Here is a 26,181-nt window from a genome sequence, read left to right on the forward strand (position 1 = left end):
TGTGTGAAGAGTAACATTGAGTAAGTGTCTGTGTGTGAACATTGAGTAAGTGTCTGTGTGTGAAGAGTAACATGGAGTAAGTGTCTGTGTGTGAAGAGTAACATGGAGTAAGTGTCTGTGTGTGAAGAGTAACATGGAGTAAGTGTCTGTGTGTGAAGAGTAACATGGAGTAAGTGTCTGTGTGTGAAGAGTAACATGGAGTAAGTGTTTGTGTGTGAAGAGTAACATGGAGTAAGTGTCTGTGTGAAGAGTAACATGAAGTAAGTGTCTGTGTGTGAAGAGTAACATGGAGTAAGTGTCTGTGTGTGAAGAGTAACATGGAGTACGTGTCTCTGTGTGAAGAGTAACATGGAGTAAGTGTCTGTGTGTGAAGAGTAACATGAAGTAAGTGTCTCTGTGTGAAGAGTAACATGGAGTAAGTGTCTGTGTGTGAAGAGTAACATGGAGTAAGTGCCTGTGTGTGAAGAGTAACATGGAGTAAGTGTCTGTGTGTGAACATTGAGTAAGTGTCTGTGTGTGAACATTGAGTAAGTGTCTGTGTGTGAAGAGTAACATGGAGTAAGTGTCTGTGTGTGAACATTGAGTAAGTGTCTGTGTGTGAAGAGTAACATGGAGTAAGTGTCTGTGTGTGAAGAGTAACATGGAGTAAGTGTCTGTGTGTGAAGAGTAACATGGAGTAAGTGTCTGTGTGTGAACATTGAGTAAGTGTCTGTGTGTGAACATTGAGTAAGTGTCTGTGTGTGAAGAGTAACATGGAGTAAGTGTCTGTGTGTGAACATTGAGTAAGTGTCTGTGTGTGAAGAGTAACATGGAGTAAGTGTCTGTGTGTGAAGAGTAACATGGAGTAAGTGTCTGTGTGTGAAGAGTAACATGGAGTAAGTGTCTGTGTGTGAAGAGTAACATGGAGTATGTGTCTGTGTGTGAAGAGTAACATGGAGTAAGTGTCTGTGAGTGAAGAGTAACATGGAGTAAGTGTCTGTGTGTGAAGAGTAACATGGAGTAAGTGTCTGTGTGTGAAGAGTAACATGGAGTAAGTGTCTGTGTGTGAAGAGTAACATGGAGTAAGTGTCTCTGTGTGAAGAGTAACATGGAGTAAGTGTCTGTGTGAAGAGTAACATCGACTGTCTGTGTGTGAAGAGTAACATGGAGTAAGTGTTTGTGTGAAGAGTAACATGGAGTAAGTGTCTGTGTGAAGAGTAACATTGAGTAAGTGTCTGTGTGTGAAGAGTAACATTGAGTAAGTGTCTGTGTGTGAACATTGAGTAAGTGTCTGTGTGTGAACATTGAGTAAGTGTCTGTGTGTGAACATTGAGTAAGTGTCTGTGTGTGAAGAGTAACATGGAGTAAGTGTCTGTGTGTGAACATTGAGTAAGTGTCTGTGTGTGAACATTGAGTAAGTGTCTGTGTGTGAACATTGAGTAAGTGTCTGTGTGTGAACATTGAGTAAGTGTCTGTGTGTGAAGAGTAACATGGAGTAAGTGCCTGTGTGTGAAGAGTAACATGGAGTAAGTGCCTGTGTGTGAAGAGTAACATGGAGTAAGTGTCTGTGTGTGAAGAGTAACATGGAGTAAGTGTCTGTGTGTGAAGAGTAACATGGAGTAAGTGTCTGTGTGTGAAGAGTAACATGGAGTAAGTGTCTGTGTGAAGAGTAACATGGAGTAAGTGTCTGTGTGTGAACATTGAGTAAGTGTCTGTGTGTGAAGAGTAACATGGAGTAAGTGTCTGTGTGAAGAGTAACATCGACTGTCTGTGTGTGGAGAGTAACATGAAGTAAGTGTCTGTGTGTGAAGAGTAACATGGAGTAAGTGTCTGTGTGTGAAGAGTAACATGGAGTAAGTGTCTGTGTGTGAAGAGTAACATGAAGTAAGTGTCTGTGTGTGAAGAGTAACATGAAGTAAGTGTCTGTGTGTGAAGAGTAACATGGAGTAAGTGTCTGTGTGTGAAGAGTAACATGGAGTAAGTGTCTGTGTGTGAAGAGTAACATGGAGTATGTGTCTGTGTGTGAAGAGTAACATGGAGTAAGTGTCTGTGAGTGAAGAGTAACATGGAGTAAGTGTCTGTGTGTGAAGAGTAACATGGAGTAAGTGTCTGTGTGTGAAGAGTAACATGGAGTAAGTGTCTGTGTGTGAAGAGTAACATGGAGTAAGTGTCTCTGTGTGAAGAGTAACATGGAGTAAGTGTCTGTGTGAAGAGTAACATCGACTGTCTGTGTGTGAAGAGTAACATGGAGTAAGTGTTTGTGTGAAGAGTAACATGGAGTAAGTGTCTGTGTGAAGAGTAACATGGAGTATGTGTCTCTGTGTGGAGAGTAACATGGAGTAAGTGTCTGTGTGTGAAGAGTAACATGGAGTAAGTGTCTGTGTGTGAAGAGTAACATGGAGTAAGTGTCTGTGTGTGAAGAGTAACATGGAGTAAGTGTCTGTGTGTGAAGAGTAACATGGAGTAAGTGTCTGTGTGTGAAGAGTAACATGGAGTAAGTGTTTGTGTGTGAAGAGTAACATGGAGTAAGTGTCTGTGTGAAGAGTAACATGAAGTAAGTGTCTGTGTGTGAAGAGTAACATGGAGTACGTGTCTCTGTGTGAAGAGTAACATGGAGTAAGTGTCTGTGTGTGAAGAGTAACATGGAGTAAGTGTCTGTGTGAAGAGTAACATGGAGTAAGTGCCTGTGTGTGAAGAGTAACATGGAATAAGTGTCTGTGTGTGTGTGAAGAGTAACATGAAGTAAGTGTCTGTGTGTGAAGAGTAACATGGAGTAAGTGTCTGTGTGTGAAGAGTAACATGGAGTAAGTGTTTGTGTGTGAAGAGTAACATGGAGTAAGTGTCTGTGTGAAGAGTAACATGGAGTAAGTGTCTGTGTGAAGAGTAACATGGAGTAAGTGTCTGTGTGAAGAGTAACATGGAGTACGTGTCTGTGTGTGAAGAGTAACATGGAGTAAGTGTCTGTGTGTGAAGAGTAACATGAAGTAAGTGTCTGTGTGTGAACATTGAGTAAGTGTTTGTGTGTGAAGAGTAACATGAAGTAAGTGTCTGTGTGAAGAGTAACATGGAGTAAGTGTCTGTGTGTGAAGAGTAACATGGAGTAAGTGTCTGTGTGTGAAGAGTAACATGAAGGAAGTGTCTGTGTGAAGAGTAACATGGAGTAAGTGTCTGTGTGTGAACATTGAGTAAGTGTGTGTGTGTGAAGAGTAACATGAAGTAAGTGTCTGTGTGAAGAGTAACATGGAGTAAGTGTCTGTGTGAAGAGTAACATGGAGTATGTGTCTGTGTGTGAAGAGTAACATGGAGTAAGTGTCTGTGTGTGAAGAGTAACATGGAGTAAGTGTTTGTGTGTGAAGAGTAACATGGAGTAAGTGTCTGTGTGTGAAGAGTAACATGGAGTAAGTGTCTGTGTGTGAAGAGTAACATGGAGTAAGTGTCTGTGTGAAGAGTAACATGGAGTAAGTGTCTGTGTGAAGAGTAACATGGAGTTAGTGTCTGTGTGTGAAGAGTAACATGGAGTAAGTGTCTGTGTGTGAAGAGTAACATGGAGTAAGTGTCTGTGTGTGAAGAGTAACATCGACTGTCTGTGTGAAGAGTAACATGAAGTAAGTGTTTGTGTGTGAAGAGTAACATTGAGTAAGTGTTTGTGTGTGAAGAGTAACATGGAGTAAGTGTCTGTGTGTGAAGAGTAACATAGACTGTCTGTGTGTGAAGAGTAACATGTAGTAAGTGTCTGTGTGTGCAGAGTATCATGAAGTAAGTGTCTGTGTGTGAAGGGTAACATGGAGTAAGTGTCTGTGTGTAAAGAGTAACATGGAGTAAGTGTTTGTGTGTGAAGAGTAACATGGAGTAAGTGTTTGTGTGTGAAGAGTAACATCGACTGTCTGTGCGTGGAGAGTAACATGAAGTAAGTGTCTCTGTGTGAAGAGTAACATGGAATAAGTGTCTGTGTGAAGAGTAACATTGAGTAAGTGTCTCTGTGTGAAGAGTAACATGAAGTAAGTGTTTGTGTGTGAAGAGTAACATGGAGTAAGTGTCTGTGTGTGAAGAGTAACATGAAGTAAGTGTCTGTGTGTGAAGAGTAACATGGAGTAAGTGTCTCTGTGTGAAGAGTAACATGGAGTAAGTGTCTGTGTGTGAAGAAAAACATGGAGTAAGTGTCTGTGTGTGAAGAGTAACATGGAGTACGTGTCTGTGTGTGAAGAGTAACATGTAGTAAGTGTGTGTGTGAAGAGTAACATGGTGTACGTGTCTGTGTGTGAAGAGTAACATGGAGTAGGTGTCTGTGTGTGAAGAGTAACATGAAGTAAGTGTGTGTGTGAAGAGTAACATGGAGTAAGTGTCTGTGTGTGAAGAGTAACATGGAGTAAGTGTTTGTGTGTGAAGAGTAACATCGACTGTCTGTGTGTGAAGAGTAACATGGAGTACGTGTCTGTGTGTGAAGAGTAACATGGAGTACGTGTCTGTCTGTGAAGAGTAACGACTGTCTGTGTGTGAAGAGTAACATGGAGTAAGTGTCTGTGTGTGAAGAGTAACATGGAGTAAGTGTTTGTGTGTGAAGAGTAACATCGACTGTCTGTGTGTGGAGAGTAACATGAAGTTAGTGTCTGTGTGTGAAGAGTAACATGGAGTAAGTGTCTGTGTGTGAAGAGTAACATGGAGTAAGTGTTTGTGTGTGAAGAGTAACATGGAGTACGTGTCTGTGTGTGAAGAGTAACATGGAGTACGTGTCTGTCTGTGAAGAGTAACGACTGTCTGTGTGTGAAGAGTAACATGGAGTAAGTGTCTGTGTGTGAAGAGTAACATGGAGTAAGTGTTTGTGTGTGAAGAGTAACATCGACTGTCTGTGTGTGGAGAGTAACATGAAGTAAGTGTTTGTGTGTGAAGAGTAACATGGAGTAAGTGTCTGTGTGAAGAGTAACATTGAGTAAGTGTCTCTGTGTGGAGAGTAACATGGAGTAAGTGTCTGTGTGTGAAGAGTAACATGGAGTAAGTGTCTGTGTGTGAAGAGTAACATGGAGTAAGTGTCTGTGTGTGAAGAGTAACATGGAGTATGTGTCCGTGTGTGAAGAGTAACATGGAGTAAGTGTCTGTGTGAAGAGTAACATGAAGTAAGTGTGTGTGTGTGTGAAGAGTAACATGAAGTAAGTGTCTGTGTGTGAAGAGTAACATGGAGTATGTGTCTCTGTGTGAAGAGTAACATGGAGTAAGTGTCTGTGTGTGAAGAGTAACATGAAGTAAGTGTCTGTGTGTGAAGAGTAACATGGAGTAAGTGTCTGTGTGTGAAGAGTAACATGAAGTTAGAGTCTGTCTGTGAAGAGTAACATGGAGTATGTGTCTGTGTGTGAAGAGTAACATGAAGTAAGTGTCTGTGTGAAGAGTAACATGGAGTACGTGTCTCTGTGTGAAGAGTAACATGGAGTAAGTGTCTGTGTGTGAAGAGTAACATGGAGTAAGTGTCTGTGTGAAGAGTAACATGGAGTACGTGTCTCTGTGTGAAGAGTAACATGGAGTAAGTGTCTGTGTGTGAAGAGTAACATGAAGTAAGTGTCTGTGTGAAGAGTAACATGGAGTACGTGTCTCTGTGTGAAGAGTAACATGGAGTATGTGTCTCTGTGTGAAGAGTAACATGGAGTAAGTGTCTGTGTGTGAAGAGTAACATGGAGTAAGTGTCTGTGTGTGAAGAGTAACATGAAGTAAGTGTCTGTGTGTGAAGAGTAACATGGAGTAAGTGTCTCTGTGTGAAGAGTAACATGGAGTAAGTGTCTGTGTGTGAAGAGTAACATGGAGTAAGTGTCTGTGTGTGAAGAGTAACATGGAGTATGTGTCTGTGTGTGAAGAGTAACATGAAGTAAGTGTCTGTGTGTGAAGAGTAACATGGAGTATGTGTCTGTGTGTGAAGAGTAACATGAAGTAAGTGTCTCTGTGTGAAGAGTAACATGGAGTAAGTGTCTGTGTGTGAAGAAAAACATGGAGTAAGTGTCTGTGTGTGAAGAGTAACATGGAGTACGTGTCTGTGTGTGAAGAGTAACATGTAGTAAGTGTGTGTGTGAAGAGTAACATGGTGTACGTGTCTGTGTGTGAAGAGTAACATGGAGTAGGTGTCTGTGTGTGAAGAGTAACATGAAGTAAGTGTGTGTGTGAAGAGTAACATGGAGTAAGTGTCTGTGTGTGAAGAGTAACATGGAGTAAGTGTTTGTGTGTGAAGAGTAACATCGACTGTCTGTGTGTGAAGAGTAACATGGAGTAAGTGTCTTGTGTGAAGAGTAACATGGAGTAAGTGTCTGTGTGTGAAGAGTAACATGGAGTACGTGTCTGTGTGTGAAGAGTAACATGGAGTACGTGTCTGTCTCTGAAGAGTAACGACTGTCTGTGTGTGAAGAGTAACATGGAGTAAGTGTCTGTGTGTGAAGAGTAACATGGAGTAAGTGTTTGTGTGTGAAGAGTAACATCGACTGTCTGTGTGTGGAGAGTAACATGAAGTTAGTGTCTGTGTGTGAAGAGTAACATGGAGTAAGTGTCTGTGTGTGAAGAGTAACATGGAGTAAGTGTTTGTGTGTGAAGAGTAACATGGAGTAAGTGTCTGTGTGTGAAGAGTAACATGGAGTAAGTGTCTGTGTGTGAAGAGTAACATGGAGTAAGTGTCTGTGTGTGAAGAGTAACATGGAGTAAGTGTCTGTGTGTGAAGAGTAACATGGAGTAAGTGTCTGTGTGTGAAGAGTAACATGGAGTAAGTGTCTGTGTGTGAAGAGTAACATGAAGTAAGTGTCTGTGTGTGAAGAGTAACATGGAGTAAGTGTTTGTGTGTGAAGAGTAACATGGAGTAAGTGTCTGTGTGTGAAGAGTAACATGGAGTAAGTGTCTGTGTGTGAAGAGTAACATGGAGTAAGTGTCTGTGTGTGAAGAGTAACATGAAGTAAGTGTCTGTGTGTGAAGAGTAACATGGAGTAAGTGTCTGTGTGTGAAGAGTAACATGAAGTAAGTGTCTGTGTGTGAAGAGTAACATGGAGTAAGTGTCTGTGTGTGAAGAGTAACATGGAGTAAGTGTCTGTGTGTGAAGAGTAACATGGAGTAAGTGTCTGTGTGTGAAGAGTAACATGGAGTAAGTGTCTGTGTGTGAAGAGTAACATGAAGTAAGTGTCTGTGTGTGAAGAGTAACATGGAGTAAGTGTTTGTGTGTGAAGAGTAACATCGACTGTCTGTGTGTGGAGAGTAACATGAAGTAAGTGTTTGTGTGTGAAGAGTAACATGGAGTAAGTGTCTGTGTGAAGAGTAACATTGAGTAAGTGTCTCTGTGTGGAGAGTAACATGGAGTAAGTGTCTGTGTGTGAAGAGTAACATGGAGTAAGTGTCTGTGTGTGAAGAGTAACATGGAGTAAGTGTCTGTGTGTGAAGAGTAACATGGAGTATGTGTCTGTGTGTGAAGAGTAACATGGAGTAAGTGTCTGTGTGAAGAGTAACATGAAGTAAGTGTGTGTGTGTGTGAAGAGTAACATGAAGTAAGTGTCTGTGTGTGAAGAGTAACATGGAGTATGTGTCTCTGTGTGAAGAGTAACATGGAGTAAGTGTCTGTGTGTGAAGAGTAACATGAAGTAAGTGTCTGTGTGTGAAGAGTAACATGGAGTAAGTGTCTGTGTGTGAAGAGTAACATGAAGTTAGAGTCTGTCTGTGAAGAGTAACATGGAGTATGTGTCTGTGTGTGAAGAGTAACATGAAGTAAGTGTCTGTGTGAAGAGTAACATGGAGTACGTGTCTCTGTGTGAAGAGTAACATGGAGTAAGTGTCTGTGTGTGAAGAGTAACATGGAGTAAGTGTCTGTGTGAAGAGTAACATGGAGTATGTGTCTCTGTGTGAAGAGTAACATGGAGTAAGTGTCTGTGTGTGAAGAGAAACATGAAGTAAGTGTCTGTGTGAAGAGTAACATGGAGTACGTGTCTGTGTGTGAAGAGTAACATGGAGTACGTGTCTCTGTGTGAAGAGTAACATGGAGTAAGTGTCTGTGTGTGAAGAGTAACATGGAGTAAGTGTCTGTGTGTGAAGAGTAACATGAAGTAAGTGTCTGTGTGTGAAGAGTAACATGGAGTAAGTGTCTCTGTGTGAAGAGTAACATGGAGTAAGTGTCTGTGTGTGAAGAGTAACATGGAGTAAGTGTCTGTGTGTGAAGAGTAACATGGAGTATGTGTCTGTGTGTGAAGAGTAACATGAAGTAAGTGTCTGTGTGTGAAGAGTAACATGGAGTATGTGTCTGTGTGTGAAGAGTAACATGAAGTAAGTGTCTGTGTGAAGAGTAACATGGAGTACATGTCTCTGTGTGAAGAGTAACATGGAGTAAGTGTTTGTGTGTGAAGAGTAACATGGAGTAAGTGTCTGTGTGTGAAGAGTAACATGGAGTAAGTGTCTGTGTGTGAAGAGTAACATGGAGTAAGTGTGTGTGTGTGAAGAGTAACATGAAGTAAGTGTGTGTGTGTGAAGAGTAACATGAAGTAAGTGTCTGTGTGTGAAGAGTAACATGGAGTACGTGTCTCTGTGTGAAGAGTAACATGGAGTAAGTGTCTGTGTGTGAAGAGTAACATGAAGTAAGTGTCTGTGTGTGAAGAGTAACATGGAGTAAGTGTCTCTGTGTGAAGAGTAACATGGAGTAAGTGTCTGTGTGTGAAGAGTAACATGGAGTAAGTGTCTGTGTGTGAAGAGTAACATGGAGTAAGTGTCTGTGTGTGAAGAGTAACATGGAGTAAGTGTGTGTGTGTGAAGAGTAACATGAAGTAAGTGTGTGTGTGTGAAGAGTAACATGAAGTAAGTGTCTGTGTGTGAAGAGTAACATGGAGTACGTGTCTCTGTGTGAAGAGTAACATGGAGTAAGTGTCTGTGTGTGAAGAGTAACATGGAGTAAGTGTCTGTGTGTGAAGAGTAACATGGAGTAAGTGTCTGTGTGTGAAGAGTAACATGGAATAAGTGTCTGTGTGTGTGTGAAGAGTAACATGGAGTAAGTGTCTGTTTGTGTGTGTGAAGAGTAACATGGAGTGTCTGTGTGTGAGGCTGATGTGAACTCCCCCATGTGGGAGACTGACAACACAACACTGTGGTATATAAGCATACACAGTGTAGAGTCCTGAAGATTTCCAAGATCCAATCCCATTTAGCAATGTCTTCCAAGCAGAGTGTGAGTGAGTGAGTGAGTGAGTGGGTTTGTGAGTGAGTGAGTGAGTGAGTGAGTGAGTGAGTGAGTGAGTGAGTGAGTGAGAGAGAGAGACTTAGTGAGTGGGTGAGTGAGTGAGAGTGATCTTTTCAGCCATTTTTCGGCAAGGAAGACCTTCAGTGGGTGGACCCAATTCAGATAGGACTCAAACCTAGACTTCCGGGTGGAGCAGACTCACAACCCTTGCCACTGGGCTAACACCACACATCTAAACACAACATTGTAAATAAAACACAAAGTCCAAGATTAATTTGATGTATTTTAATGCATCCTGAGAGGAGACTTCCATAAACCACAATGTTACGAATTAAATCATATCAGTGATCCAGTTGATGCTGAGACAATCAGGCCTTTACAATCTCTTTACACGTGAAACAAGATGCTGACAGCTTCATTACAATCAATAGTCAAGCTACTCCATTATTTCAAAGTTCCATCATGTCTGGTCTCCATGGAGGTAATGTCCCATAAAAAAGGGAGACAACTCTCTCCTACAAAGACATCCCATACAGGACCAAACTAATCCATAACAACACTAAGTTAATACCCCGCAACAGATGTCTAACAAGAGCTTTGATCGAAGAAGGCAAAACTAATCAATAACTTGGTGAAAAGCGACAGATACTTAAGACTAGAGGGACATATGGAGCTGAGATAACTGCCGAGTTTACACAGAGAATATCTGACTCATGTCGTTTTATGGGTAGCTCAATATGCCATGATGCAACATGGATATTCAAAAGCTGTTAAGTCGTAAGCACTGAGACAGATGCTCCCTCTGACCCTAATTAAATATACCTATATAGGGCCAAGTTGAGGTGGACTAGATATAATGCTTATCATTAGTATTGAGACAGTTACTATCATATTCATACACAAAATCATCATCCATAAAAAAAATCTGAAACTGTCCATTAATGCTTTTGGTGACAAAGGACGTAAAAACTTGAACATTAATTAAATTGATTTATTGTTTTTGTTTTCATGAAAATCCAGGACATGTTGAATCACATTCGTGAAAATAAATATGAAGGTGATGATATTTGAATAATTTAGTGAGACATTGTGAGGCAAAACAAAAAAGCAACAAAAATAATAAATCTTGAAAACGGTGCTACATGTAAATAAATGCTCCACTATTATGTTGACTTGGGACTAAGGAGGGAGACCTCGTCAACAATGTCTAAATACTTGAATTACACACTGCAATAGCAGTTTGTGTCAGCCTTGACAGTCACAATATGTTTTGAGGAAAGTAGCAGAGTTACTCAAAATGGCAATACTGTGGTTAAACATGGAAGCCATATCATGGGGGACAGTTGAATACTATACAACTAACAACTATTTCTGCATACAAATATGCATGAAAATAAATAACAAACAAGCTATGCTAACAACAACCATCTAGTGTATAATACTGGACAGTTGAGATCCTAACAAAATGGCTGCTGGCAAGAATGGAAGGTTATAACTACAAAACACTATCTTCCTCAAGACATATTATGGTGGTTTTGACAAATGGTTTAATACTGTTACACGAAGGCAATGGATATAGGTCTGTCCATCAGGACTGGTCAAATAAACAAAAAGTATAAATAAAACTTCTTACACCAAATTATATGCGCTAGACATGATCTACATTTAGCGATGCACATAGGGCATACAGCCTTGCTTGTCGGGCTTAGGATTAAACGTAGTATGTGCAAAGCTGAGATTCTAGTCTCTTGTTAGATATATTTTGGACTTGAGTGTTACTTAAACCCCATAATAGATAATTATGATTGAACCTACTGATCGTCTAGCCATACTGAAGCAGTATTCTTTTCTAATCATCACAGCGAGGGGGAGCACTCAGCTATATACATCAAGGAAGAAAAACCACTTCACAATAGTTCAGTCAAATTTCTTAGAAAATTCATGTTTCAGTAGCAGTATAAATAAATCTACATATTAAATACAGTGTAAATATAATTAGATTTCAAAATGTCAAAATGAAAAAGAAAAAGTTTCAAAATCTATACATGTGACATACAGTTGTTAACAGCACAAGTGTAATGAGTTGTTAGGCGAGTGGGATATACAAAGTCCATTGACTAGTCATCGTTGAAAATTCAATAATATCCACTCAACTCTTACATACACTGGGTCATACCATGGGTTCTCATACACACAAGGTGTAATCATTAAGTGCAAAGGTTGAATACACACAACCTGTGTAAGAAAACACTCCAAAAGTCATTTGGTTGAGAATTTGGTCCCTCAAAGCACATCCCTGAAGTCCGTTTGATTGACCAGGCAGGTCAAACTACAAAAGACAAGTCCGACACAAAATGTACATCAACACCATCGTTTAACGTTTCGACATTTACACCAGTGTGAAAGTTTACACCAATATACATCTATACATCAAGTGGTCCTCGTACCAGCAGCTACACAGATCGTCACAGATCTTCACAGATCACACAGTTCAGACTATTTATGTAGAACAGGCTAGAGTTGGGGTGTAGCCACTCTGAAGCTCATAGCTCGGTTTCGGACACACCTCAAGTCCATCATGGTCTCCATGGTGATACCCATTGGCGATAAATGACACAGGAGGCTTATTGGTTTCTTTTTCGTTATTGTTCTCTGACAGACGAGCCGATTTAGCTGGAGGCTCACTCACACTCTCATTGTCATTGTCATCTGTTGTTTCGCCTGCTTCATCGTCACCATCATCCATCACAGCATCAACTGGACTACGGCGACTACTGAGATCTTCTTCAGAGAATTTTTCCTCCCCGTGGACACCTTCAGAGACTTTACCTTCAGTGGCTTTCCCGATAAAGTTACGAATTTCGGAAAAGTAGGCGTCATCTTTCTCTTCAAGCTCATTGGTCGGTGAGTCTACTACATTCGGGCCTTCAGACTCGTGTTTCTTCAAATGGCGATCAAGGTTCGTCTGTTGCCCAAAGCAGCGATCACAGAGCGGACATTTAAAGGGCTTCTCCTTGTTGTGGATGTTGCGGACGTGACGTTGGAGGTTGGAGGAGATGCTGAAGGAACGCTCACAGTACTTGCATTTGTAGGGCTGCTCTCCAGTGTGGGTACGAAGATGGCGGGTCAGGTTGGCAGATCGTGGGAAGATCTTGCCACAGAACTTGCAGGAGTAGCGTTCCTTCATTTTGTTTCCACTTGGAGAATAAGGGTAAGGGTCAACAACCTTATCCATTTTCATCATCGGGGATAGAGTCTTATCGGCATCTGTTCGCATTAGACTGAAGGGGCTCATTGTTGGGAATGCTGGGCTGCCCATTGGGAAACGGGGAAACGGCATGAACTTGGCTACATCCTGGAAAGCCTGGAGCTTCTCCTTGTCCATCCTCATCATCGTATCCATCACAAGGGGTGTGGGGAAGGGGTAGGGGAAGTGAGGGAACTTTACGTCAGGCATCAGAGGAGATCTCATCTCACCATATACATGAGTCTTGCGAGGGGTTTCAATTGGGCTTGTCTCCTTGGTGATCTTCTTGCTCAGGTCCAGAGGCAGCTCATCTTTGGTTGGGGTAGCAAGTTCTGGTTTTGGTGATGGAGTCTTCTTTGAGAGGTCAAAAGGAGCATCTTGTCTGTGACTGGGTGGTGTGAGATTTGGTAGATCAGATCTGTGTTTGGTAAGACTCATTGGCAGGTGAGGAGACATCTTAGGATGGCAGATCTCACCAGGCTCCAGACTTGATGATGGCCTCTTATGACTGGATTCGCTTTCAGCATCTGACACTGAGCTGACATCAAGATCGCTACCCGTGCTCATGTCGGACATCTCGCCATCCGAACCATCACGTACCTTCATCTCGCGGTGGTCATCCTTCTCGGTGGAGCTCATACTGCTGCCCTCTGGTGAGAGTTTCTTCTCGGGGGTGAAGTATGCAGGAAGTTTGGCACTGGGGGAGATGGGTGATCCAAGGACCCCTGGGAGATGTGCTCCCGGCTGTAGGACTGGGAACGCGGCACCGAAGGCAGGGTAGTATGGGAAAGGAGGACGAGCTCCATACAGCCCCATCAGGGCAGGGTTCAGGGGAGTTGGTTGACTTCCTGGTGACAGCGACATTGGTGACATCTTATCTGCCGAATAGCACACACGCATGCCGTTTCTCAGCGCCCCCTCACAGAATCTCTTGTGCTTGCTAAGGGAGGTAACTGTTGAGAATGCTTGACCACAGTCTTTGCACTTAATCTGCTGACGGCAATCCGCGTGCATACGTTTATGTCTGCAGAGGTTGGAAAACTGGGTGTAGGCCTTGAGGCAGACTTCACACTGGAACGGCTTCACGCTGCTGTGAATATGTTGGTGCTGCTTCAGGCCGCTGGATGTGGCGAACGTCTTGCCGCACTCGGGGCAAGCGTGACAACGGGCACCGATGTGCTGGGAGCGGATGTGGCGCTGTAGGTTGCTGGGGTCTGTGAAGACTTTATCACAGTTCTCACAAGGGAATCTACGACCGATGTCGTGGGCAGTCTGAAAAGTTAAAAAGGAATTATAAGTAAGGAAAAAAGGAGCAACAATCGTCAGCTAATAATTTCATAATTCATTACAAATAGTGAATATGGTTTTACGCCGCTTATAGCAATATTCCATCAATATCAGAAGTGGGGGACACCAGAAATGGGCTTCACACATTGTACCAATGTCGGGAATGAAACCCGGGTTTTCGGCGTGACAAGAGAACGCTTTAACCACTAGGCTACCCGACCGCCCCTCGTTATAAATAAACACTATAATAAGCATCATGATATTTTGAACTTAATTTTGATAAATATAACAAAACACTGAAAATTAATATAATAAAACAAAAAATATTAAAGACATTTATCATAATATTATTAAAAAATGATTTAACCCCAAGGAGGTGGAGTGGGATGAAAGTATTCACATGGTATCAGTCAAATAATATAACAGCTAAAAAAACATTCTATATTCCTAAACACTGTAAATCTACAATTCAACTGTGAATTATTTGTGTAACTAACCTGATGTCTGATCAGGTTGGACTTCCACTGGAAAGACTTAGGGCACTCGTCACACTTGTACTCCCCTTCCCCTGTCTCGGTTTCTCTAGCTATGTCGGAGTCGGTACTGCTGAAATAAAAATATACAATAAACAATTGCACAAAATAAAGTCAGGAAATCAGTACAATCAAATTAACAACCTTGTTGCCATATTGGATTTGATTTCTTTTGAATGATAAAAAAACAAAAACTTTTTTTTAAAACCAAACCTAAACATGAATAATCAATTTCAGAAGAAAATCAATAAAATCAATGATAAACAAAAACAGGAATACATTCACAATTATAAACATTCAGTTAATGTTAACCTTCAAAACCATATCGCAACAATGTGTAACAAAAAACAGTCATAAAAAACATCTCAACAGGTAAATGAATGAAAACGGGAAGGTGAGTTACTTTGACACGAGAAGAGAGAGTCCCATATCCTTCTCTCGCCTCTCCGATCGGTAATGTACGTCCGTTAGGCTACCCTTTCCAGATACAACTGGCCTGTACCCCCAGCAGTCGTTGAATGAAAGGGTCTAAGCTACCCACAATCCCTGACAATGAGAGAGAGCGTCTATGCCGGCCCAAAGCTATCCTATCATCAACAACAAGCCAGTGCTTGAGTGATCGTATTGTCAATAGACCAGTGGTAATATCACCTTAACGCGTTTGTCGGCTGCACAGTGTGAGAGCCCTATCATTATCAACGAACCCTAACATCCTTCTCTGATACGCAGAACCTCATTGGCTGACGTCTGTCCTGTCCACCTGTCACTCAAATCTGTGATTTGTTGACAAGGGATTTAGATAATTCCTTTCATTGCTTGCTTAGCATGGCGGAAGTCATGTTGCAAACTTTTATTGGAATTTCAAAGTTTTGTGAGAAGATCTGCTGTCATTGGACAAAAACTCATGTTTGGTAATTCAAAGTCGGTCAATGCATAGCTATCTTGTATTGACCTTTGTTAATGAATAGATTTTCTTCATTATCAGTTTACAGACGCAATCATTTGATAAATAACAACGCTGATGACTCCGATATGGTGGAATTATTCTATTTGAAATTACAATCGTATACGATTATTTGTTGCTCAATACTTTTCCTCCGCTAACAATAAAGAGTTCCTATTCACTTTATACCTTCTATCACAAACCCAGATGATTTAGGATAAAAATGTATGAACTGAAAAGCCCTCTGGATTGAAAAGAAATGACAAATGTAATATTTCTGTCTTGTAAAGGAATACTGACTTTTATCATTATTGGCGAGAATACATATTTTGGATTTAATCCAAATCACTTGCTGATTCAATTTTGAAATAAGAAAGCGAGTGTGAACAAGTCTGAGTCATCACAACTGAAGCAGGAGACGATTGTAATGATATTGTGATGAAAATTTCTAAGAACAGGTTTCCAACAAAACACTCAATATCACACATGCACTAGATACCATTTTAAGTTTCTTTTCGTTTCAAATATTCATGCATATTTTAGTCAAATGTAATTTTTCAAGTAGTTTCATGGTCATACTCATCATTAGACACATATTTGTCTCCAAATAAATTACAAACAACACTTTTATTATTTAGTAAGTGAAAAACACACAATAAACATTCACCAACACTTACAACCAAACCAAATACTTCAAACTTCAAGATGCTTCAACAAAATATTTCAACTCAAAATATGCATGCTAATGTAAGCAAATTAATCAACTTAACACTTCAATCACACAAAATTCTAAATCCCACACAAAACATTATTTCTGTCCATTCTGCAATCATAAATTGGAGTACCCATGCAGAAAAATGACAGACTTACGCTAAACGATTTTATGTCATGTGATCGCCTGGGGACTGAGAATAAATCAAGACGAATATTACCAAAATAATTTTAAAAATAAACTTCGGACACAAAGCCTCACAAAATAGTATCTATACATCGGACACAAACATTAATTGCACGTGGCCTTCACTTATTTGGCTAAAAATAAAAGGATGGAATAGGATTGGATTGAAACTACCTACCTTTTACTCTCTGCCTCGATATGATCGCCAGAGTCGCGGGTCATGGCTTGGTAAAGTGCAGCGGAACGACCACAAACATAAGTCTGATGGCGACGTAGTGCAACTTTAGAACGGAAAACTTCACCACACTCTGGGCATGAGTAAGTGCGATCTTCTGGAAAAAAAAGAAAACCAATTAATACAAAATTCACACAAATCCAAGAAGTAAAAATTAATTTGTCTCAACATTACTGTACAGCTTGCAGTCAATAATTGATTTTCAACATCATGATAATCAAGGAGTAAGATTATTCAGTTTCAAAGAATTCCATCTTATATACTTTGTACCTGTCGTAATGTAGTACAGGTGGAAATTAATTTCAGAATCCAGTCGAGAAGGACCAGAAATGTCTCTACACGTTTACTTCACACGAGAGATGCACATTGAATGTGTGACGAATTCTTGGTCGAGGACAATTCGAGCGGCCATATGTCACATCACTCTGGTACAAATTAAAGCTAGGCGGTGGGCATTGATTGGCCATTGAGATAACGTGTGCTGTCTTAATGATATCACTGATAATGAATGTGACTTTGTGAGCTGCTCGAGACGTGGTGACGGATCATATTGTCAAATAACCCCACCTGTCCAGGTAAACACAGGTAAAATTGTGGAAATATTGGGTAAAATTAATGAAAAAGGCATCAAAATACAGAAAATGTTATCACCATTATATATAAGTTAAATAAACTTTAAAATATTAATAAATTCATTGGTTACTTAAAAAACCAAACTACTTGAATTATGAAATTTTCAAAATTTCTAAAAGCTTTTGTCTGACACATTTTGCTTGAATATTCAACAGAAATGACATATCTAAGATATTACCTCTCTACACAATACACACATAACTCTTAAAAGGTCCCATTGAAATACTCACAACAGTATAATTGATCAAAACCTATTGTTTTCAATTTTGAGTACTTCGAGAGTCAGAATAACAATACAATATTTTCCAAATCTCTTAAAAGACTGTCTTTTAATGGATAAAGAAATCTCTAGCCTTTGACAGCTAATTGTGACGGGACAAAGAGACGGAATAACTGCATTAGCTCGGCAGGTGGACCGCAGAGCACATATAATGTTACTTGATAAACATAATGAAATTAAGGAGAGCAACAACAACCCTTAAAACCCTATCAATTAATTAAACTGTCAAGTCATAACCATATGCTGTGATGAAGCTGTTTTTATCCATCATCAGCTGGCCTAACGGTGTATAACTGACGTATCGTACCCATACATGTTCTCCATCCTCGTCCTCCCGAGTCCTAACTAGCCATTATTATCGGAAATCACACTGCAAGAAGTGATCGAGGGAGCAACAAATTTGTATCCTCGTCTTCAGCACCTGGAACACCTGGTTCTGAGACAACTGTTTTTACCTGACTGCCACCTCACAGGGTTTATCTTTATCTCGCTCCGGACCAGTCTGCTCGACACCACAACAAGCATATAAAGTTGTAATCTTGCCTATCATAAATTGAAGCTATTGCTACCTTGAATATCATAAGCTTCCACCATCCGAAGCGATCTTTGTCAACATGGGGTTTTGTGTGTCGATCATGCGGAGAGGGGCGGGACAGGAGAGTGGGGGGTCAGAGGGGGGCTAAGGCTGAAAAGGGGACGACAGGCTATAAAATAGGAGGACACTTGAATAGGGGTATAGTGATAAGGTAGACAAGATAAACGTTGATAAATGGACAATAAATGGTTTGGATTAACAAGTGTAACAGTGTATCAAATACTGGACAAATTTGTATAATATTTTAAAAAAAAATCATTCATTTTTAAAAATGACATGAATCTGAAAAATAGACATCCCGTATATCTTAACTTAACCCTTATTCTATCCTTAGGAAATGGAAAATCTGTGACAAGTACCTGAATAAGATTCTCGGTCCACTTCTGCAAGATTCTCAGCCAGAGACCATATATCCATTGGACACAAAAACACACTGTTGTCTCAAGTCCAGGCAATTCTCACTACTAATACAATGTTTCTATCTCTCTAAACATTTTTTTATTACTGTGAGAACCCTCTAAGCATAGGTAGCTTAAGCCCCGCCTCCCGTCAGCCAGCCCCCAGATGACCAGTCGCCTGATAGGCCGAGCAGGGTAATTAGCGAGAATGTAATCAGTGTTGCCTGTCAATCAATCGCAGGTAGAAAGCCCTCGCTATACCGCGGAACAGTGATACCTGGGATGAGAGGAGACAGGTTGGTTACTCTAGGCCCACACTATGTACTATTTAACTAGCCTGAGGGGGGTATGTTGTTATAGTGAGGTGGGAGGGTAGAGGATCATGGGGGTTTAATGAGGGGAACCTTGCTGGTGTAAGGCCTTGTTTTGATGGACAGTGTAGGTTGAGACAGGAAGATTATGCTGTTGTGGCTGCTGACAAACCATGAATTTAAAATCATGGATTAAATTGTGCAGAACTGACTATCAAATATCATATACACTTCCCGTCCACCAAAATATTTCCGCAAAATAATATCACTTGGAGTTATTATATTTATTTCAAACTTTTAAGGTGATATGTTGTCTAAAAATGATCAAATAAATTCACAAGAGGTACAGTCAGCGCTATAATGAGGGACTTTGGCAGGTGAGGGGAATCAAAGGATGACACAATAAAAGGAAAGGTCGGAGGTTGCAAATAAACCCTAATTCATTCATCGCTGACCAATCACCCCCAGTGAGAAAAATGTTACACGGTATCACGACCTCTCTCATGACCTCACACTGACCAATCAAAAAAGAATATAGATTCAGCACACTGACAATGACCAGGGGTCATCGCAAAGAAGCATCAGTCTTTTTAAAGAATATTCCGACCTATTGTCAATGATTTCTTTATTTGCTCCGACTTTCTTCACAGCGCCATCTGTTGGCTAGTGGGGCATGATCACCAAGTCAACGTAAAACATTAAATACGTGAAAACACTTATAAAAGCCTCTCGCAGAGATAATGTCCCTCTCGAAGGGGTATTCTATTAGAGCTGATGTACCGTCCAGCCCAACAATTGAAAATATTGACCAAGTCCAGCGCGGCTATTGTCCAGCTATTGTCTGTACAATCCTGCTTTTTGAATGACCCTGGACGAAGATGAGAATCACACTATCACCGGATCATAATACCAAATTGGTTTCATATTGGAACAGGTCATTCAACACTTCATACCTTAATTAACTCATCAGCCCTGGTATCAGTGAAAAAACATAAAAATGCATCTTTTTTTATAAATGCCTAAAAGGATAAAATGGTATTCATAAAAGATGTTTTTGCAGATGCATCCAACTTCAGTGCTATCTTTTATTGTACAGTAATATGAAAATATTTCTTTGATAAAAAGAAAGTGAACAGGCAAGAATTTAATTTGATCTTTGGCAAAATACGAACAATAGCAAATTTGAAAATAATATGAAAGGAAGGCAACAAAGAGGGGACCGAGCCGACTGGTGTGGTTTTGAAGATCGCACGTGAAGAGTGAGTGAAGAGAGACTATTGTCGTGGCGAGGCACGCGCTACTCGCTAGCCTCAGTCCCCTGCCAGGTGCCCTAGACAGCTGCTCCCGAGCTTTGTGTGGGACCCACGCTTCTGATCCCCTGGCTACCTGTAACGGGGGTAATCCTCGCTAACATGTCATAATAGAGCTAATTGTTTACCTACAGGCCTGCTTCTCAGCCCAGCGTCCTATAGTACAGATAGGACGTCATCTGTTGCAGACTCCCTTTTGTCTCCCTGATAAAGGAGGAAGGAGATGAGGTTTTTTCAGAGTTAGGGGGATCATCGGCTGGAACTTTTTGCAGCAACAGAAATTGGCAATGGTCTTATAGTCCTTACCAAACTGCCCACTAGTAAGGTAGCATAGGGACTAGTAGAAATTTGCCATTTTTAAGCATTTTACTCTGTTATTATAAGGGCTATGGATTAAAAACTTTCTATTGCTGCTCTTATCGGGAAGGGTTGTTAATGTAGAATCTACTTTCAGAATTGTCATGAAATGAAAAGTTTGATGCTGTTACAAATTCTACATGCAGACTTAAACAAATATATCTACAGTGTATGTTCATTACTGCCTCATTTAAACCTGTTGAATTCAAATTCTTGACATTTTACTTTTTAATTCACAGACCATATGTCGCTTATCCTCATTCCGAAACATAAACTTTTTGCCCTATTAAGATCTTCTTTATACCAGAGTAACTGATTTATTCCGCTTCTCTTGAGAAAACATGAAAAATGAATTTCAATGAAGCAAACAGCGAATGTTTACAATATATACAAGACATTAAGAGAGCAGCTCAGATCAATTACATGGCGAGTTACCCCGGCCTGAGTTCACTTGCCGATAGACTACCAGGTCTAGTACAGTAATTCATGACAAAATGACACCACTGCATCTATTTTTATCCTAATTTCAACTGCGCTTGGGAACTTATCAAAATAGACAATGCTCCGGTACCGAGATGTGTCGAAGGCACACGAGAAAACAGACACACTTGACTGGTAACATTGTTAGCAGACAACTCAGTCGTCAGACGTACACATGATGAGGTAGTTATAAGCTCTGTGCATTCATTGAGTCTCAATATACTGACAGTTCACGTTGTCACTCAAGCATGACCCTTGTACTAAGTCCCCCAAGAACTGGCTGGTTAAACTGATACACATTGTACACTTAACATTAAATTCTTTGCCATCTATAAAATCATACATTTTCTATTTTTTTTTCAAATGAAACACGATCCCTATATTTCAAGGAAACTGAAACAAGAGGAAACAATCGTTTTAAACTTAAAGAGCTTGATGATGGATCAGTTTCCAAACCAAACAGATGGAATTTATACTGTTGGAATTAATCTGATAGCAGAGTGCAGATATCTCACATTTTCCCTTCCATGGTAAGCTGCCTGGCGTCAAGGAATGCCTGTGTTTCTTCACCAAGACTATTCACAATATCCACACCACACAACCCTAACCACAAAATCAATAAAAGTTAATACAAATTAGAAAGTATATTTTCATTAAAACAAATAAGGAAAATTTAGTTCACGGAAATATTTACAATCAATTGAAACCAATCACTCACAGTAACTGTTGTTTAAACTTAATTAAAATTGACAAAAAATTAAGGTTAAAAATCAACTTAAAAGCTACTAATTGAATTTGGAATGAAAACATTGAAAGAAAAACGAAAGCCTAAAAATACACTTATCTTCAAAAGAATACATGTACTTGAAACTGAAGCTTGGTGTTCTGGGGAGATCGGGGAGTGGGTAGCGACATGGAGGGGTGGTGGGGTGCAGGCCCATTACACCCCCACCCCCCCACCCCCATGTGTTGTATTATCTTGTCCAGTAGAACACCCCTATTTCCTGGCACAGCAAGCCACACAGGGTTAGCCAGAACATATCTATTGTCAGGGATTACAGCGATTTGAAACGCGTGTAGTTAGTTTTCGTAATAGCGTGACTTGGGCCAATAATACAGTTCGCAACTGACAGGTCGATGATAACATTTGAAGTCATCCTTATGTGCACTCGGAGCGATTGACACGTTGACTGACTACAAGAGCTGCCCGGACAATGTGATTGTCATGATACTCACACCTGTGTTTTCCTCAACTCGTCAGGTATTGTTCTGTACAGGTAGATACAGGTATCTTAGCAAACACTCGTATCATTGTATCGAGTCTATGTTAATACAAGTACATCACCTTTAAAGTAGTTTTTTCACTCTAATGAACAGATATAGTTTGGTTGTCATATGCACACCTTCATGAAATCAATCGGCTTATGATCATTTTCGACATGCACCTTTAACAATACAGCTAACGCTACCCATTGACAGGTAGGAGATCGGAATGCTTAAGCTTTATTTAACAGGAATGCACCTTTTCTAATTACAAAAAGCAAACACTATCATACGTTTCTACTTGAACATTTCCAACTAAAAAAGCTTAAAGAACATTTCAAAATTGAAAAAATAAAAATGGAAAAAAATAAAAATGGGGAAAAAATCAAAATTCATATTTGCTGATTTTACATAAAATCACTTATTACATTATTTCATTAAAATTACACAACATTAACTAAAAGTTTAAACAATTAATCACAATACCTTAGGTGCAGTAATACCCTTGTGGAGATCTCATCAGAAATGGCACTAAAGAGTCTTGAATCACCAATTATAGAAGGCACAAGGAGCAATACTTTCCTTCAAATCATGACACAATTCACTAATCAATCTGCCATAAGACTCACTATCACCTCAGTACTGGACACACATATCTCACACTGTGTGAATACCTTGCAGTGATCACCTTTACCTGTGCAACAGGTGAGCAATAGTTTATGGGCAGGTAAAACAAACATTGTGTCATAGGTAAAGGACAATACCTGGTTCTACCTGCCTTGCATTGTTCCTAACGAACACATGAGTGCTCCCATCTCTACCTGTCAAGCTCCTGTGTAACTATTGCTACCTGTATTCTCACCTGCTTATGGTCTTAATTGTTACCGGGAAAACAAAGCTGGCCAAATACCTGTCATAAATCAGGGGTCATTGAATCACTCAAACTGGTCTCACCTGAGGTGGAGATTCCTAAGTTCCCTTTCACCTGTGTTCCTCGACAAGGGCCACTTAACACCTTATCACAAACACAGACTATCACAGTTTTTACACCAACTATTCTTCTTAGCTGTTTTCTAGGCTTTATCTCACAAAACTGTAACCACGGATAAAAAAATCCACCCATGTTGCGATTTCCAAACAAAAAAAGAATACAGCTGATCTTAACAGATATATACTTAACCCCCCAAAATCATGAATATTTGGGGGGATATTTTTATGAGATTGTGTGCTTAGTCTCCACTACAAACACATGTCCCAAAAAATATTCATGATCCATGAATATTTTGGGGAATATTTTTATGAGATTGTGTGCTCAGTGCTCACTACAAACAAATATCCGAAAAAACCCATTATGATTCTTTACTGAACTTTTATGTTCAGTATAGATACAAGTCTCTCAAATCTGCTTATTCTGTCCTTATTAACCCCCAAAACAGTAACTTGATAACCACATAAAATACATTATCAAGATAGTTTTTCTCCTGGTGAAGGGGAAAGAGGCAAACCTGACAGTGTGTGTACAATACAGAAGTTGTCATCCATAATAATACTCCTTATTATCATATCAAAATACTTACCTTCTTCTCTAATGTCCCAAGTCATGTTTGTGAAATAAATAAATAAGTTTCTACTGCAGGTAGTAAAGGTGTACAGGAGAGTACCTGTCTTAACGAGTTTTCAGGTGAGATATACAAGTAGGCTATAACTCCTGGGTATTTATCACTGGTCACCTGACAGGCTCATTCAAGCATCTAATTGGGGACACTAATTAACCCTATTGACAGGTAGATACAGGTGAAAGCCAATTAAGGATGAGAGATACCTTACCTGTTGATACAAGCAATATCACCTGGATTCATCAGCAGTTACTGCCAGTTTCATCTAAATGATCTAATTAATTAGCATTATGTACACTGCTTAGTACTTAATTAATGTTGTTACTGTCATTGGGATGAGTGTTAAATTGCCACTGAAGCTGTGGTTAACAATAAGATGGTGTATGGGGAATGTATTCATTATCATCAGGGTTCAATGTTAGTGTCAATACCTCATAAACAAGGGCTTAAATAAAGTGGCAATTCTATCAAAATGACTTTATTGGTCAGAATATTGTTGACATATTGTTTGTATTTAAGAATACTTCCACATTATTCATGGCATTTTACCATTCTGCATTCGCGGTGCAACACTCATAGAATAGCTTGTTTTAAGTATGTTAAAGAAAACATATATATTTAGATTATTCATATTTATTCTAGAAAATTGCGTTTTGGATGTTTATAGAAATTGTGTGTATGACAGTAGGTATGAACACAGGTTAGTGGTAAGGAAGACGAAACTGATTGATTTAGGTCAGGTGTAACATTTGCAGCCTTGCCAAACAATTCCCACCAACAATACACACCCCACATGACATAGCCATGTAAACTAATTAAAAAACTACTGATATACTGAAATGATCTCTTGACTACAAAATAAAAACAACTAAGTATTATACCAGTATTAGAGAAACTTTTCAGTAGTGCATGTGTTGTAACAGTATTATCCCTTGTGAGATATGTTTACATCTATCTGATTAGAATAATCATATCTCAGAACATCACTGCAGGATCAATTCTTGTAAATAAATTGCTCTAGTAGAGAACCGATATTCAAATATGAGGTCTCAATATATGCTACTTGTCTATGAAAATCAAAATAAAATAAATAGGTTTGCAACTATGTGTCACATGTTTCCTGTCAACTATGATGCATCTCTTGATTAAGTATTAATTACAGGTAAACACAGGTAAACTGTAGGTAGGACACAGGTAAAACAAGTAACTTCTATAAGGTTCCAAGTTTCATTCACTAGAGATGACCCCCTCCTGTCTCTCCGGTGTCTGTACCTTGATAAACAGGTAACTACAGGTAAAACACAGGTAAAAACCTTACCTTCTTCCATTTTGTGCATGGCCATAGCATCCAATTCCATCTCTGGGTACAGAGCTTCTCTAGCATACAGCAGCATCTCTTCTCCTGGGTGAATGTCCCTCACAGCTCTGTAGTACACCTATAAATGAGGACACCCCTGTCTTAATTACAGGTATACATTCTTTGATCTAATTGACCCCTACAAGCCTTCCCAAGAGCTGCTTACAAATAAGACAATGGACAGTTAAACTGTGTATTGTATTATCTTACCAAGAGACAATAGTCAGGTAATTGTTTGTTAGAAGAAACACAGGTAACCAGGTAGCATTTGATGTGCTAATTACAGGTGAGATGAGTTCATCATCATCGACTAGGGGATGTGATGATAGGTGTATCAACAAGAACTATCCTACCTGGAGTACCTGGATCTGATTGGTCAAAGCTAATTAGCTCCAGGGAGAGAGGAACAGTGAAACATATTGCTTGGGGCGGGACTCGGACTTGCATGAACATGCTAGTTAAGATGAAAAGTAAATCTTGATAATAGGTACTATAGGCATGTAGTCTTTGTACCTGAGGGCGGATTTCGCTGCTCAGAAAGTCCCAGGTTGGGTTTAGCTTCGGGGGATTTCTTCTCAAAGATGATGAGGATGTAAAGGGAGGAATCGGACCCGGTGTTATAATTAGCATCACTTTCATGGCCTAACATAGCTTTTAGCAAGTTAGTGATGAGGTGATTTGTGATGACAATGCACGACAAGGTGGACAATTACTTATGTTATCAGTGAGTGTTGATACAGGTGAACTACATTCAAACACCTGACTTGCTTAATGAAGTTAATTAACTAATTGAATTACAATGAAGTCAAATAATGTAGGGGCCGTTTCACAGTAATGAGACCGAGGATGAGCTGATGTATGTTGTGAACAAGGTGTGTAAATATGTATGATTATGTCAATTCTGTGATATAGATTTTATATTATATGTAGTAAAACATGACATAATCTTAAAATAACAAAATCTAATTAAATATTTATTTTACTTGGACTACTAGTTATTTGTCCTCCTACCCCGGAAGTTGTCATTAACTATAGTTTTAAGTTTTCATGTTTCACAAAGTTTCATAAAGTTTGTATGTTTGACAAAGTATTCATGTCTATGAAGTTTTCATGTTTCTCAAAGTATTTATGTTTGACAAGATTTGGTGTTGATAAAATTTATCATGTTTCATAAAGTTTTCATGTCTTGTTAATTGCTAAAATGTATACATTTCTGCAATAATTCTTTTCTAATATATCACAAATTAATACTATTCCTCTTTTGATATTTCTTCCCTGGCAGTTTCC

The 26,181-nt window shown here is 39.7% G+C and overlaps 1 protein-coding gene across 8 annotated transcripts in view; it reads right to left on the reverse strand.

Moving 5' to 3' along the window:
- Positions 1-9,421: 9,421 nt before the first annotated feature.
- LOC124152259 (histone-lysine N-methyltransferase PRDM16-like) overlaps positions 9,422-26,181 on the reverse strand; it is a 140,857-nt gene continuing 124,097 nt past the window's right edge. For 5 of the 8 annotated variants that reach the window (XM_046525130.2, XM_046525129.2, XM_048394378.1 and 2 more), the window contains 4 exons: positions 24,856-24,973; positions 16,238-16,391; positions 14,183-14,291; positions 9,422-13,670 (listed from right to left, as the gene is read on the reverse strand). In XM_046525130.2, coding sequence (XP_046381086.1) covers positions 11,652-13,670; positions 14,183-14,291; positions 16,238-16,391; positions 24,856-24,973 — 2,400 coding nt within the window. In that variant the 3' untranslated portion in view covers positions 9,422-11,651. Of the gene's footprint in view, positions 13,671-14,182; positions 14,292-16,237; positions 16,392-17,514; positions 17,537-18,161; positions 18,299-24,855; positions 24,974-26,181 lie in introns of those variants that run through there. The other 3 variants (XM_046525131.2, XM_046525135.2, XM_048394379.1) reach the window with 3 other exon arrangements.

Source organism: Haliotis rufescens, unplaced genomic scaffold (assembly GCF_023055435.1).
Source record: "Haliotis rufescens isolate VD_foot unplaced genomic scaffold, xgHalRufe1.0.p SCAF_13, whole genome shotgun sequence".
Taxonomy (NCBI): Eukaryota; Metazoa; Mollusca; class Gastropoda; order Lepetellida; family Haliotidae; genus Haliotis; species Haliotis rufescens.